This window comes from Panthera pardus, unplaced genomic scaffold (genome assembly GCF_024362965.1).
Source record: "Panthera pardus isolate Hobbes unplaced genomic scaffold, ASM2436296v1 HiC_scaffold_12, whole genome shotgun sequence".
Classification (NCBI taxonomy): Eukaryota; Metazoa; Chordata; class Mammalia; order Carnivora; family Felidae; genus Panthera; species Panthera pardus.
The window spans coordinates 11,583,839-11,600,102 of NW_026526677.1; the positions used below are offsets into that span (position 1 = coordinate 11,583,839).

Below are 16,264 nucleotides of genomic sequence, written 5' to 3' on the forward strand. Positions count from 1 at the left end.
AGTCAGGACGTGCCTGTACTTATAATTTATCAGCCTCTCTTTTCACCCTCAAGAATTTTATTTTTTTTTTAAATTTTTTTTTAACATTTATTTTTGAGACAGAGAGAGAGAGAGCATGAACAGGGGAGGGTCAGAGAAAGAGGGAGACACAGAATCTGAAACAGGCTCCAGGCTCTGAGCTGTCAGCACAGAGCCCGACGTGGGGCTTGAACCCACGGACCGTGAGATCATGACCTGAGCTGAAGTCGGCCGCTTAACCAACTGAGCCACCCAGGCGCCCCAACCCTCAAGAATTTTAAATACCTCACTTCCTCTCTGGGTATACTTGTGCTAAAATACATTTCCTCTTTGGTTCATTCCTTCTGTACCTATTTGATGACCGTTTCCCGTGGGTGAGGCATCGATAGCTCATGGCTATGCAGTGATGAACAGAGAGGCACGGTTCCCATCTCAAAGAGCATACAGTTAGTGAAATAAATGAAAACAGTAATGTATCTTGCTCAATGACAGGGTCAGTTGACCAGGGAGAGAGGGTTGTTTGTAGGTTAGATCTCAGAGCTGGTCTCCTGAGCAAAGGCCTCTTCTCTTCCCAGTGATTTGCTTTATCATCTTGACATCTTGATATGTCTCTCCACCTGCAAAACAATTAAACGGTCTCTTATGGATGTGTGGGCAAAGTTTTTATATCTGTTCTTTTCCTGACAGGTGAACTTTAACGAGCCCTTATCCATGCTTCAGCGCCTTACTGAAGATCTGGAATACCACGAGCTGTTAGACCGAGCTGCAAAATGTGAGAACTCTCTAGAACAGCTCTGTTATGTTGCAGCTTTCACCGTGTCCTCCTACTCCACTACTGTCTTCCGTACCAGCAAGCCATTCAACCCACTCCTTGGGGAAACCTTCGAGCTGGACAGATTAGAGGAGAACGGGTACCGATCCCTCTGTGAGCAGGTAAAGGAGCCTCAGGACTGTGATGCGTTTACTTTTTGAAGAAAGGGGTGACTTTTCAGTTGATCCCCCTGGGTGTCCTCTTTGCAGAAATAGGTCCCTGTCATCCCAGACTGCCGTCTCTTTTCCTTCAGGGCTTCAACACTGGAGGCCCTGGTATTCACCTACTGTTGTGGGGATAAAAGTGTCAAGTGTGAATTCGGGGTGTTTATCACCAGTTCGTAGGCAGCATCTTTTCCTTCTCCTTTCTTCTTTAATTTGAACCACTGATTTCTTCAAGGTGAGTCATCATCCCCCTGCTGCTGCACACCATGCCGAGTCCAAAAATGGCTGGACATTGCGTCAGGAAATCAAAATCACCAGCAAGTTCCGAGGCAAATACCTCTCCATTATGCCCCTCGGTAAGGCCGCCATCCTTGTAAGAATTAGTCCTCCAGGAGTGAAAGATTTTCTGGCATGATGGAAGTGGTCCCTGGCTTAGGAGTCAGGAGACTGAAAGTCTGATTTGGGCACTGAACCATCCTCTCTAGCTCTGGACAGCTCGTTTGACTTCTCAGCTATCAAATGAGTGAGGAGCCAGGAGGCTCTTTAAGGATCCATCCAGGCATGAATTCTTTATCTTCTTAGCTATATTTAGTAAATCTTTAAGCACTGTTTTAGAATACATATTCTAGCATGCTTAACGCCTTTTCTATCAGCCAGTGTTGTTTCCTGTGTTACACTGGCAATGTACTTCATACCAGTCCATTTACTCAGTAAATCAGAAGTCTTGTGACTGCAAGGTTAGGTCTCTCAGACGGTCCCTCCCCTTTTCCTCTCCTTTCTCCCCTCTCTCTTCACCACCGGAAGGGTTAGGTATCATTGATGTATTGGCCGAACTCCAGGTAGGATGAAACTTTGTTTTAAAAGATCTTACTGGATTATAAGTTAATTTTGCACCGAGATCAGAAAGATCAGGCCTGGGAATAGGCATCCTGATTTGCAGTGTTGGAGAGTCTCTACACTTTAGGGGAAATGAGATTGTTCACAAAGCGTTCTAGAGATTCTCCGACGCTCACTTGAACCAGAGTAGTCACATTTGGCCGTGTGTGTCCAGAAGAGTGAGTGCCGAAAAAGAAACACGAGCGGAAAGAGAGAAACCAAGTAGAACCTCCCTAGAAACAGAGCTGCCAGGAACTGCCTGAGCTCCTGGTGGCCTTCCATTTCCTGGTTCTAGTCTTCCATGAGGCCTAGCCGTAGCACGTGGCTAGAGTTGTCTTCTTTAGTAAATTCCCCTTTCTCTCAGAAATACAAAATATAGCAGGTATAGAAATTTCCTAGAAACTAGAAAGTAGCCAGAGACCAGACCCAGAAACGTTGGGAATATATTAAAAGGAGAAAAGAAAATGGAATGTTAGCTTTACCGCTTCATGGTTAATATGCAAAAAGATCTCAGATGAAAAGGTGACGATGATTTTGTTCTTAATGTTTATTTACCAAGGCCCTGAAAACGGTTCCAATTGCTTAATTGTCTTTGATGCTAATAATTTCACAAGTATTAGGTTGAGGGTAGTAAATGCTTGGGATGTTCTTACCTAATTTGCACAACTAGGATATTAGTGGTCCTGTTGCAATATGACTTTTCCCCCATGGAGAAGAGTTTCAGAGGCCTGGTGAGGATCTCCAAAGGGACAGGTTATATTTAATTCTAAGGAGGGTTGTATTCATTTTTTAAAGTAGCAATAAATCTAATAAATAGCAGTAAAATAGCAGTAAATCTACCAGTGATCTGCTATACATTTGTCTATGAGTGGTCTAATCTGGAGTCCTTTGAGGGGTAAATATTTGAATATGATATATGTGGTGGATCTAATTTTTTAGAGTTAAAAATTACCTTTGAAAGGATTCCATTCCTATGGCTATTTAAGGATTCAGGTCACCAGGATGTGCTGTTGCCTTAAGTTCCTTCATCCATTAGATACTGAGTACCCACCGTGGACCAGGCGGGAAGTATAAGTGAGCAAAACAAAGATCCCAGCCTTCATGGGGAGACTGAACAAAGAATTGACATAGTGACCAGAAACTGAAGTACAGAGAGTGGGATTTCCAGACATTGGCCTTGGGGATGGCTGTATTTAACATTTTTGGATCGGTGAATTGGAAGGAGAATCCTGCAGTGAAATTTTCGCATTTGCAGTGGCACTCGACTCCCCTAGGGTAAATTTTTAAGCCAGTAGCTGTCACTGAAGAACGATTTATGGACAGAGTTGTGAGAGAGTAAGCAGACAGATGGTTTTTGAGGTGGTGGCAGAAAGTCTGAGTCTCCTTGTAAAGTAGGGTGGAAAAGTTAGAACTCCTGCAGTCTGGAAAGAAGAACGCTTCTGGAAAACATATCGGAAGTGTACAAAATGATGAAGATAGTGGCAGAGGATACATGTGAATCTGCTCATCAAGTGCCAGGGCACTGGAACCAGGTGGTAGCATTAATGTTGAGACACATTTATTTTAAGATTTTTATTTTTAAGTAATCTCTATACCCATCGTGAGGCTCGAACTCATGACCCCGAGATCATGACCACCGACTGAGCCAGGCAGGTGCCCCTAAAGAGAGACATTTAAGTGGGTTTTATTTTGTAGTTTTGGAGCTCTCTAACCCAAGAAGAACCACAATTTGGGAATATGAATGAAACAACTCAACTCAGTCTGTTGATCTCTGCATCAGTGACACACTACTGGGCTCCATGGACCCTGAATTTGCTCCTGAATGACACATTAGTAAAAAAAAAAAATTCCCCTGATATATTTTATCCATTCTTCCAATTTCTACTCTTTGATTAGAGTGATTACTTATAATTAATATAATTATTGATTAGGTAGGATTTACATCTGCTATTTTGGCTTTTTTTTTTTTTTTTCTATATATCCTCTGTCTTTTTTGTTCCTCTCTTCCTTTTTAATTCCTTATTTTGTGTTAAATAGATATTTTTCAATTTACCATGTTAATTCTCGTGTTGTTTCTTTTACTATATTTTTAAAGGTATTTTTCTAGTGGTTATCCTGGGTAGTACAGTTAACATCTAAGCATCTCGTTGAGATTGATACCAATTTAATTTCAATAGTGTACAAAAACTTTGCAGCTATATGGATCCATTATGTCTTTCCTCCTTTGTGCTTTTATTTTCATGTAAATTATGACTTTTATACATTATAATCCCATCATTATAGGTTTTTTGGTTTGTTTTTAGCAGCAGGCAAAAGTTTATTAGAGTATAAGATTAGAAAAGAAGAACAGTAGGAAAGCTCTCTTTACAGAGAAGGGACACTCGAAAGTGAATGCCCCCAGTGTAGTTTTATAACTGTTGCTTTATGCAGGTGTCTTTTAAATCATGCATTGGAAAAAAGAGTTGCCAGCAAAAAATACAGTCATACTCTTTTTTTCGTTAATAGTTTAATTATAGTTAACCTTTACCAGTCTCTTCATAAAGTAGATTTAAGTTGCTGTCCAGTGCCCTTTCATCTCAGCCCGGAGGACTTCCTTTGGTGTATTTCTTTCATTCTTCTTCCTCTTTTTTTAAATGTTTATTTATTTTTATTATTATTGTTTTAATTTTTCAATGTTTATTTTTGAGAGAGAGACAGAGAGAGAGAGATGGGAAAGGGGCAGAGAGAGAGAGGGAGACACAGAATCACAGAATCTGAAACAGGCTCCAGGCTCTTAGCCATCAGCACAGAGCCCAATGTGGGGCTTGAACCCACGATCCACGGATCATGACCCGAGCTGATGTTGGACGCCCAACTGACTGAGCCACCCAGGTGCCCGATGTTTATTTATTTTTGAGAAAGAAAGCGGGGGAGGGGCAGAGAGATTGGGAGACAGAGGATCCAAAGTGGGCTCTGTTCTGACAGCAGACAGGCTGACACAGGGCCCAAACTCAAGAACCGTGAGATCATCACCTGAGCCGAAGTTGGATGCCCAACCAACTGAACCATCTGGGGGGGGGGGGCCCTCCTTTGGTATATTTCTTGAAGGGAAGGTATGCCAGCTATGAATTTTTTCAGTTTTTGTTTGTCTGGAAATGTCTGAAGTTTTTCTTTGTTTATGAAGGATAGTTTTGCTGGATACAGAATTCTTGGTTTGATAATTTTTTCTCCTTCAGCATTATTGGATATGTCATCCCACTGCCTTTGGCCTTTGAGGTTTCTGATAATCTTATTGAGGGTCATTTATATGTGATGTGTCACTTCTCTCTTACCACTTTGAAGATTTTCTCTTTGTCTTTCAGTAGTTTGATTGTGATGGGTTTCGGTGTGGTGCTCTTCGAGTTTATCCTGTTGGAGTTTGTTGTACCTCTTGGATATGTAGATTAATGTTTTTCATCAGATTTGGGATTTGGGTCCACTATTTATTAACTGCCCCAATTGTGAACACTGCCTCAGGCAGCCACTGTGTTAAACAATTGCCATTCGTTATTTTGATCATCGCCCCTAGGAAAAGGCTGTTTGAGGGGAGCAGGGGCTGAGTCAGGTCAGAGTCCTAGGAGTGGGAACTTAAGAGGAACCACCAGACAGATCAGATAGTGACAGTTTCTTGGAGATCAGGCTTTTGGGGAGCTTCATACCATCTGCTCCCTCCAGTGTTTGCTAGGCTGCTTCCTGGTTTTCACTTCTGCCGTGATTGTAAGGCTACTGGTTTTTAAGGCTACTGCCGAGCTGGGGAGAGGAGGATGGGAGTAGGGCAAGTTAAAATGCCACAAAGCTCATTTTTTTTTTCACCAGAGTTCTGAAGAAGTTGATTCTGATAATTTTTTGCTAGTGTTCTTAAATCGATCTTACTGGAAAAAAATTGATTTTCCTGAGGCACAGGAAATATGGAAGTCCTTTACTTGACCATTCTGAAGTGGCGATATCTTCCTTTCCAAATATTTTAAGAACCTCCACTTTTAGATCTTTAATTTATTGCCAAGTCTCCAAGACACAAATATTATATAAAGGAAGGCACCCGTGGGGCTTTCTTTGTTTTCCCACTATCCCTGGGAGCTGAAAGGGACACTGCAGAACAACAGGGTGGGGCACAAGGATATGGTACTAGGCAGTACAGATACTCTGATCTTATTTTGATCCACAGCTCTGGCGTTCACTAGCTGTGTGACCTTGGAAAAACTACTTTCTCTCTGGGCTCAGAGTCTTCATTGGTAAAATGGGGGTATGATAGGCTGAATAAGGCTCCCTCCTCCCAGAATAATGTCCACATCCTAATCCCTGGAACCTGACTATACGACTGCTCATAGTGAAAGGAACGCTGCAGTGTGGTTAAATTAAAGATTTTGAGATGGGTAGATAATTCTGGAGTATTCCTATAGGCCCAGTACAATCCCAAAGGTTTCTATGAGAGGGGGGCTAGAGAATCAGAGGCGGTGGCAACAGGTGTGAGTGGTACTAGAGAGATGCCACAGCCTGGAGGATGCGGGTGGCCTCAGGTAGCTGGAAAAGGCAAGAAAACGGATCTCTAATAGAGTCTTCAGAGGGAACACAGCCCTTCCGACACCTTGATTTTAGACTTCTGACTTTCAGAACTGTAACAGTTTAACAACCGCGTGGTCTTAAGCCATAAAGTTTGTGGCATCCATTCCAGCAGCAGTAGAAACAAAGGCAGGGGAGAACAGTGCCTGCAGCCGAAGCGTCCACAGGTATCTGAATGCCCACGGTATGCCGGAAACGGTTCTAGGTGCTGTGGGCGTGTTGTGGTGAGCAGAGCCACTCTGCCCTCGCTTAGCTGGCATCCATTTCTTGAGCAGACAAAAAAAGTAACCAAAAACACCTCCGTAATAATTATTGTCCGTGAATATTTAATTTTTATCTAGTGGTAATTCCATGAAGGAATAGAGCAAGTGGAGACAGGGGTTAACGGTGGAGAAACAAGTGTGTTTGTGCTTTCTTGGACAAGGTCGTCAAGGAAATGGTCTCTGAAGAGACAACTGGAGCAGAGACCTAACTAATAAAAAGAAAGCAACCAGAAGAAGATCTGCAGACAAGTGTCCCAGCAAGGGAACCCCTTAAAAAGAAAGGCCCTGAGAGGGGAGCAGACACAGCATGCTCGAGAAGCACCAAGGCCGCCAGCAGCTTCAGAGTGCGATCTGAGGGACCGGCAGGGGCCGGCTCTTGTAGGGTTTTGTACACCAGGGGAAGGGGGTGAGTCCTGTTTTAATTGCAGAGGGCAGAAATGGAGAGATTTGACACAGTGTTGATGGGACATGTTTGACACGGATCATTTTGACCAGAGACTCTCAGGTGACCGACGAAGCTGGGACCAAAACAAAGTTGTTGGCTTCAGGCAAGAGATGACAGTGGCTTTAGACGGCAGGGGTGGCGGAAGAGGTATTGAGTGAGGGATTGAGGAGATGTGTGGGCAGCACAGGTACTTGAAAGGTGGCTGTTGAGATCAAATGAGATCATGTGTGAAGAGACCGGTAGCTCAGCCTACTGCCTGGGACACAGCAGGTGCTCTCAGCAGGGCTGCTACTGTTCTCGTTAGCGTCATTGTCATCATGGCTGCTGCAGCCAGCAGGGCTATTTTAGTCTCTTGTACGAGAAAGACACATAATTAGTCTTCTGTTCGTTAGTGGCTGCAGAGGGAGCTTAGAGTTCTCCGCTCCCATAAGTGACCGTATTCGCAGCACATATGTGAAGATCTACGTATCTGTTGCGTATCTTTCCATTTTTTTTTTTTTTTTTTTATTGTTTTGAATCTGTAGTCACCTCTGTTCACCTCACTTTTGGGTTTGGTGTCTGAGATGAACTCATAAGAACAGGAGAAGACTGTATCTGCTGAGTGCCCATGATGTTTCAGGCATTTTACTGGACAAATAAACAGACATTTGCTGCACAACAAGGTCTGTTTATCCCGTCTACAGATTATAAAGCAGAGGCCTGGGGAAATTACACAACCTATCCAGGATACAATACTCTCATGCAGTTCTGTTGCTAACCACCCAGATTCATGCAGACCCCATAAGTTAAGGGCACAGTCTCCACCAAGACTGCCCTCACATCAGATGCCAGCCACGAAATTGGGGGTCCCCAGGCCATCTGTACTTCTGACCAACTGGCTTCAGTTTCGATAATTTGCCAAGATGACTCAGAACCCAGGGGAATGCTGTTCTTACCATTACAGTTTTATTATAAAGGGTACAAATCAGGACCAGCCAAATGAAGAGACATATAAGGCAAGGTCTGCAAGGGTCGTGAACATAAACTTCCATGCCTTCTCCTGTGGAATCAGGGCACGTAGCCCTCCTGGCACATTGATATGTTCACCAACGAGGAAGCTGCACCAAGCTTCGTTGTCCAGAGATTTTATTAGGGTTTCATTAGGTAGGCATGACTGAATCATCAGCCACATGACTGAACTCAATATCTAGGCCTCCTTCCCTCCCTACAGAGAAGGGAATACCATTCCCAGGAGGTTGGGGGGGTCTGGCTGATTTCAAGTGATTCAAAGCCCCAAGTCTCTTAATTACACGGTTGGCCTTTCTGGCCTGGCCTCATCTTGAGCATAAGCTATCTAGGGGTCCACCACGTCGGCTCTTTGGCATAAACTATCAGGGCCCCCATGAATAACACAGACGTTACTATTACTGAGGAAATTCCAAAGGTTTAGAGGTTCCCTCCCAGGAACCATGGATGAAGACCAGACCAATTCTTTGTTACACAAGCCAGGATCACACATCCAATGAGTGGTGGAGCCAGGATTGAATCCAGTTCTTCCTGGCTCCAGAGCCCTTCTCTATCCACTACACCTTCTTTACTGCTAAGGCCTTTAGAAGAGTGGTTTGCTTATGGTCACACAGCTGGTGACTAGCAAGAGGGCCTGGCCCCCAGTCCTGACGACCAGTGTGTGCTCCTTTCCACAATTCTATTTCATTTTTCATATTGGGGCAGATTGGACCTGTTCCTGTCAATTTTGCAGATGGTCTGGGCAGGCAGAGTTGGTGAAAAGAATTGGAGCTTTTGCTTTCATTTTTATTTCTACAATTGCAGAATGTTGCTTCCTAGCTAAGCCCTATCAGTTATCAGCGTTTGTCATCATTTAGGTGTATTTTATTCATACATTTAAAAATCAGGTGAAAAAAATCAATCAGTGCTTACAATATTTAAGACAATTATAAATCCTAGGGCTCCCGGGTGGCTCAGTCAGTTAAGCATCCAACTCTTGATTTTGGCTCAGATCATGATCTCAGGGTCGTGAGATTGACCCCTGTGTCGGGCTTTGCACCGAGTGTGGAGCCTGCTTGGGATTCTCTCTCTCCCTCTCTCTCTCTGCCCCTCCCCTGCTTGTGCTCTCTCTTTCTCAAAATAAATAAATAAACTTAAAAAAAAGATTATAGCGGCACCTGGGTGGCTCAGTCAGTTAAGCATCTGACTTCAGCTCTGGTCATGATCTTGCGGTTTGTGAGTTCGAGCCCCACTTTGGGCTGACAGCTTAGAGCCTGGAGCCTGCTTCAGATTCTGTGTCTCCCTCTCTCTCTGCCCCCCCCCCCCCACCTCCACTCACGCTCTGTCTCTCAATAATAAATAAACATTAAAAAAAATTATAAATCCTTTTTGGTTTATTGTTTTCAAAGTGAGAAATATTAATAGAAGAAAGTTAATCCATTATTATTTGTACCTAAAGTGATGCTATTATCCTAACATTTGGCTTAATTTGTGTACCTCTTTCTGTTTCCAGGTAGCATCCACTGTATTTTCCATGCAACTGGGCACCACTACACTTGGAAAAAAGTTACCACAACGGTGCACAACATTATCGTGGGCAAGTTGTGGATAGATCAGGTAAGCAGAGGTGCCCAAAGTGTACTGAAGTTCAGAAGAATACCTTCTTAGGTACGTCTTTGCAGTGTCCAGGGCATGTGAACTTGCCCCAGATTGAACTTGCCCCTGATTTACCCACCTCTCCCAACGAATTGCTCTCAGCCAGTAGCCCTACCCCAACCTTCCCGAGTTTCTATACCACAAATTCTTACTTGTAAATGACCAATTTATAATATTCATTCAATGACCGCTCTATCAGGACTGTGTCGGCTACTATGAAAGTACAGGAAAATAATAAACACTGCTCCTACTCTTCATCCTTTCGTTATTCATCAGACATTTACTGCCAGGCAGAGTCTAGTCTTGGGGATACAAAATCAGATAAGACATTGTCCTCAAAGAGTTACTGTATCACTGGAGACCCATGACAAATATGTAGAGATTGAAAAGTAACAAAATACACAAGTGTAAGAACTGTACTAAAATAACATCTAATTACTTGTCAGTTTGTTGACAAGGGCCTGGTTTGGAAAAGGCAAACCGTTATGTGAATATCAGCATATGTGCTGAGGGGCATATCATAGGCCACCTAACGTGACACACAATTGAAAGAAAACCAGAAGGCATTTGGTCCTGATCCCAACCTGGAATACCAAGGTTCTGAATACCAAGGTTCCATGGCTTCTCGGGTCAGCTGAGACCGGAAGCCGTAAGCAAGGGAGTCCGAGAGTGTAAGATGGAAAAGTGAGGAATTATGAGGCATGGGGTCTAGCAGACATTCAGATCCCCTGGGACTGATAAAATCAAGCCATGGGCACCTGGGTAGCTCAGTCGGTTAAGTGCCTGACTCTTGATTTCGGCTCAGGTCATGATCTTACGGCTTGTGAGATCAAGTCCTGTGTCAGGCTCTGTGCTGACTGCACGGAGCATGCTTGGGATCCCCTCTCGCTGCCCTTCCCCCTGCTTGCACACTCTCTTTCCCTCAAAATAAATAAATAAACATTAAAAATAAATAAGGGGCATCTGGGTGGCTCAGTCAGTTAAGTGACCTACTTTGGCTCAGGTCATGATCTCACGGTTCATGAGTTCAAGCCCTGCATCGGGCTGTCTGCTATCAGCACGCACAGAGCCCGCTTTGGATCATGTCTGCCTCTCACTCTGCCTCTCCTCCGCTCACCCCCTCTCTCTGTCTCTCAAAAATAAATAAACATTAAATAAACAAATAAATAAATGAAATCAATCCATGATGCCTTTTGTTTTCTAGTCGGGTGAAATTGATATTGTGAATCACAAGACGGGCGACAAGTGCAATCTTAAATTTGTTCCTTATAGCTACTTCTCTCGTGATGTAGCAAGAAAGGTAAGAAAAGTTGAGTTTAAGTGTTTTTCCTTAGCGTGTATCTCTTAGAAAGCCTGCTCCTTTGGGGTTGGTGTAGATAATGGATGGATAGACAGTCTAACATACATATATCTACATCTCCTAAATATGTATGTGGTGATTTGGCAGGGGTGGGGGGAGGGGGAGGGCGGCAGGGAAGGAGAGGTAAAGGAGAAAGTCAGCAAGAAGGGAGACTAGATTGCATTACCAAACCAAATCCTTTCTTTTCTGGGAAAGACATTGAGTAAGAAAGGAAAAGTCAAGAGCAATGAGAGATTGGAAATGGGAAGCACAGAGGAAGGGCCAGTAAAAGGATTTCAGGAAGAAGGATGGGCAGTTTGACCTCTGTGAGGTCTGAGTGCGAGTCTTCCGTCACCACCACAGTGGAATTGTGCCATGAGTTTTGATGGACAGTGAAGAAGAGTCGGGGATTAAATCTGCTTGTGGCTGTCTGACTTCCAGGGAGGAGAAAATACCATAATTCCAAGTACCAGTCAGATCCTTTCCCTGCATATATCATTGCAACAAAAATCCCTGTACCACAAAATGATGAAACCCGGCTCATGGCCATTTATTTTACACAGCTCAAAAAAGTATACCAAAATAATCTGGGTGGCTCCACGGTGTTTGCCATAGCAGGATTTAACCAATATTTACCCTAGGACTTTGGTTGCCAGAATAGTCAGGGAGGCTACATCACGCCGACTGCCGTACTCCAAAGCCCTGCTCCCCACCCTTGCAGGTGACCGGGGAAGTGACCGATCCATCAGGAAAAGTTCACTTTGCCCTTCTGGGGACATGGGATGAAAAAATGGATTGTTTCAAAGTACAACCAGTCATTGGGGAAAATGGGGGTGATGCTCGACAGAGAGGCCATGAGGCAGAGGAAAGCAGGGTCATGCTATGGAAAAGGAACCCTTTACCGTGAGTATCCATATCCCGGCTCTCCAGGTAACACTTTGACCTCAACCTTGGAGCAGTGTTGATGGCATTTCTGCCTTCCTTCCCACTGAATTATGTGAGGGATCAGCCAGGGAAATCAGAACTTTTGGAGAGATAACCAGAAGGTGGTCATTGTATGATTTGAGTTGTAGTGTGCCTTGTCAGGAAAGCTGAAACAAAGCAAGTCACATCTGCCAAGAAATATTTATAATTTAGAGCAAAACTATTCAAAAGCAGGTGGCTCGGTCGGTTGAATGTCTGACTTGAGCTCGGATCATGATCTCACCATTCATGAGTTTGAGCCTCACGTCAGGCTCTGTGCTGACAGTGCAGAGCCTGCTTGGGATTCTCTGTCCCCTTCTCTCTCTGCCCCTCCCACACTCACACTCTCTCTCTCAAAAATAGAACAAACAAACAAACCTCTTCAGAAGTGGCTGGAGGAGAAAGATGCCTACCACCTGTTAACAGTTTAGCCTGAGGGGCGCTTGGGTGGCTCATTCCGTTGAGTGTCCAGCTTCCTCTTGGGTCATGATCTCACAGTTCGTGAGTTTAAGCCCCGCATCCGGCTCTGTGCTGATGTCTTGGAGCCTGGAGCCTGCTTCAGATTCTGTGTCTCCCTCTCTCTCTGCCCCTCCCCCGCTTGTGCTCTGACTCTCTCAAAAATAAAATGTTAAAAAAAAACATTAAAAGAAAAAACAATTTAGCCTGAAACCCAGTGGCCATCTAAAGGTCTCTGAGATGATATATGGGAATTAGGAATGAAGACGGAGGCCATTTGTCTCCTGTCATGCTCCTGTCAGTGTATAATAACAGCAAGATTATCCCAGAACAGGTTAAAAAGAAAGCAAAGTAAATAGGAATAAGAAAGTTCATTTAGCAGAATGTTCCCTTCCATTCTTCTTAATCTCCGCTGAGCACAGCACAAGCCCAGCAGACTGCTAGCACAAGTGATGCTAGGGGAGGGGATGGGGGATGGTCCAGTCTGGGTCTCTTAACTAGGGGAGCCTGACCTGGTCCTAGAGTCTGTCCATCTGTAGAACAGCTTCGGGGAGGTCGTCTTTGGGTTGTTGCTCCTTAACGAGGCCCTGGGCTCTGGCATCACCGTTTCTCTTCCCCATCCTTTACTTGCAGGAAGAACGCAGAAAACATGTACTACTTCTCAGAGCTCGCTCTCACGCTCAATGCCTGGGAAAGTGGCACTGCCCCCACAGACAGCCGATTGCGGCCCGACCAGAGACTGATGGAAAACGGGCGCTGGGATGAAGCCAATGCTGAGAAGCAGCGCCTGGAGGAAAAACAAAGACTTTCCAGGAAGAAGAGAGAAGCAGAAGCTATGAAAGCCACAGAGGATGGTAACGAACCTGCCTTCTACTCTCTTTCTTGATGCGAGGAGAATCACTTCGTGTGTTTCTGGCTCTCATTCCGCTTTCTCCCCCCGCTTTCCCTTTAGGCACACCGTACGATCCCTATAAAGCACTGTGGTTTGAGCGGAAGAAGGACCCTGTTACCAAGGAGTTAACCCATATTTATAGGGGAGGATACTGGGAATGTAAAGAAAAACAGGACTGGACCTCATGCCCGGACATTTTCTGAAATGGCAGCAACAAAAAGGAGGAGGATCCAAAGGAGAAAATGACAGAGGATGTGCGGGAAAGCTGGCATTTGTGACTCTTACCAAGCGCTTTCCTCCAGTTTGTCTGTCTTAACCAATCATTTTTTCCAAATCAATCACCAGAAGCAGACACCAGTGGTGGTGATTGGCTGGTTGCCTTAGCTGATTGAAACTGAAATCGACATACTAGATACCTATGTTTGTAAGGGGGAGGGTGAGTGGCTGAAAGTTAGCGTTACAGCCCTTCTGCAAAGTCAAGTACTCTCGACTCTTCCTTCTCCCTCTGCCCCCATTTTAAGATGACGTCATTCACCCTCCCCTGTAGTATTCTGCTCAGCCAAGGTCCGCATGAGATTATGATTCAGGGGCATTTTTGGTGCTGTTCAGAGCAAGAGCTGAATTTAGAAGTTCCTTCAGAGAGGAAGCACATAAGACTTACCAACGGAGGCATCGTGAATGACTGCAGTGGAGCTTAGGCGTGGCGTTACGAGGCGGGGTCACAGACGGGGTCAGTTTAATGGCGTGTCCACCCAGAGGTAACTGCGGTATCGGAACGCTGGCGAGGGGGCTTGTTCTGTAAGGTTGGAATATTCAGAGTGACATTCTTAGAAGTTTCTATCTTACGTAAAATACCCTTCTGCGGTCCTCCCTCTTTGACAGCGACCGGAGGCCGCTTTGGTGGCTGGTAGGAGGGTCACGTTATCCTCACAAGGGAGTTTTCTGGACTTCATCAGGCCGAGAACTTCTGAGAACACAAAGCAGGATGGAAGAGACCGCTAGTCACTTTGCCGTCCCCGTTCCTCCTCACCCCCATCCTTCATCGCCTTTCTTGCCCCCACCCCCATCTCCCTCTCTCTCAGCACGATACCAGTTTGGGTCTGGGCCCCCGTGCAGAGCAAAGCACTACCTGCCCTATTCTGACATCCTTCAGAATTTGAGAGAAGGACTTAATTTGGAACAAAAGTTTTCACCATCTCTCAAGCCCTACGGACTGGAGCCACCTCTCGAATAATGTGTTAAATACCTGTATATTATATATATGTAGAGAAAAATCTAATTTTTTTGTTTGATCTTCCTCCTTCCCATTAAGAATCTTGTTTTTTGGTATCATTTGTCTCCCTGGGACTCTCTCTTGGACACACTGATGTGGGCTGGGGCCTCCCCTGTCTTCCGTCTTTTAGGGGCAGGCAGATCCAGAACGTGCGTAGGGTCACATCTGGCAGTTACTGAGCAGGGACTCGATCCCTGGTCTGTGTCATGGAGTGCCTGCCCACTGCTGTCTAGATTCTGCTCTCCTGATTGCCTGACTCGAAAATGAAATCCTAACTCTTCCCGCCTTTTTTCCTTCTTCTGTTAGGAAGAGCGTGGGTAGAGAGGACGGTGATTTCCAGTTTAATTCTGCCTCTGTCCAAATCGCAGCACACACAGCTGATTCCCAAAAGAAACTTCTTCCCAGGACGTGGGGCCGAAAGTGCCGTCATGTTGGGGTGGGTGAGAGAACCACGCCTGTCGGGCCTTGGCTTCCTTCATTTTGTATTCTGTATTTGTTTTAGCTGTCCTGTTCAGAGATCTACCCCTGTGCAGCCCACCCTTGGTTGAGGATCACAAATTGAGGTGCCTTCCTTGTATGCTTTTTGTTAGTGTTTTTTGTTTCTGTTCCTTAACTGCTGAGCCTCAGCCAGTGTGGGTCCTGGGGGAAATATCATTCCAGAGGAAGCCATCCCTGCACGGAAATGGGATTTACACTAGACAAATTAGTACTCCCGTTCCTTCCTCGCCATCCCTCCCTTCCTATCTGTGATGCACTTGAGAAAGGGGCAGCCGCCGGGGAGTTTCCTCTAAGACCCCAATTCCCACTGTAAGCGCGGGGTTGCGCTGGGCCTTCTTGCAAGGAGGCCTGTAAAGGCTGTGACCTAATCAGGGGACTTCAGCCAGAGCGGGGATTCCTCAACCAAACTGAACAGCTCTGCTTTATCCCCCCCGCCCCTCCCCTTCTTCCTTCACCATCTGCACTACATTTCCAGCCTGATCCCCAGTCAGATTCCTGCTAATGGAGAAGCTTTGAGTCCTTCAGGTGAAATGAAGTCGCATTGAAACAAAACTATATATATTTTCGTTTTTTTTTTTTTTGCCTTATTTTTTTTTTTCCAAGAAAACTACTAAATTAAATAATTTTTAAAAAGTCATATCGTTTGTCTGATTCACTTGTACTCCCACCAGGGAAGCAGTGGTGGAGGAGGGCCTGGAGGACTGGCCCAGTGCTGGTTCATTCTTGGGAAGCGGGCAGCTGATCTTTGCGAGAAATTGAAAGAAGAATGGGGCACGGGTTTCTAGGCGTTCCAACCATTTGGCAACATTCTCAAGGGCCCGTGGACAGCAGAGTAGTTTCAACAGGCCCTTCTGCTTCGATGGCATGTAACCGTCAGTGTCCCACCTTGGTTATAGGGGAATCGTGTCTAGTGCTTTTGATGTTGAGCCTGTTTCACCTCCGAAAAATAAAAGTTTTCTTGAATGTAATTTCTCTTGCCCATTTAGATTCTCAGATTCTTAGCTGTTTCATGTAGGGATTCAATTCTGTACTTTGAAACGTAAGCAAT

General features: G+C 45.0%; 1 protein-coding gene across 1 annotated transcript in view; it reads left to right on the plus strand.

Moving 5' to 3' along the window:
• OSBP (oxysterol binding protein) overlaps positions 1-16,184 on the plus strand; it is a 35,803-nt gene extending 19,619 nt beyond the window's left edge. The window contains exons 8-14 of the mRNA XM_053899670.1: positions 706-951; positions 1,229-1,349; positions 9,653-9,756; positions 11,000-11,095; positions 11,856-12,037; positions 13,187-13,407; positions 13,506-16,184. Coding sequence (XP_053755645.1) covers positions 706-951; positions 1,229-1,349; positions 9,653-9,756; positions 11,000-11,095; positions 11,856-12,037; positions 13,187-13,407; positions 13,506-13,648 — 1,113 coding nt within the window. The 3' untranslated portion in view covers positions 13,649-16,184. The remainder of the gene's footprint in view (positions 1-705; positions 952-1,228; positions 1,350-9,652; positions 9,757-10,999; positions 11,096-11,855; positions 12,038-13,186; positions 13,408-13,505) is intronic.
• The last annotated feature ends 80 nt before the right edge of the window (positions 16,185-16,264 follow it).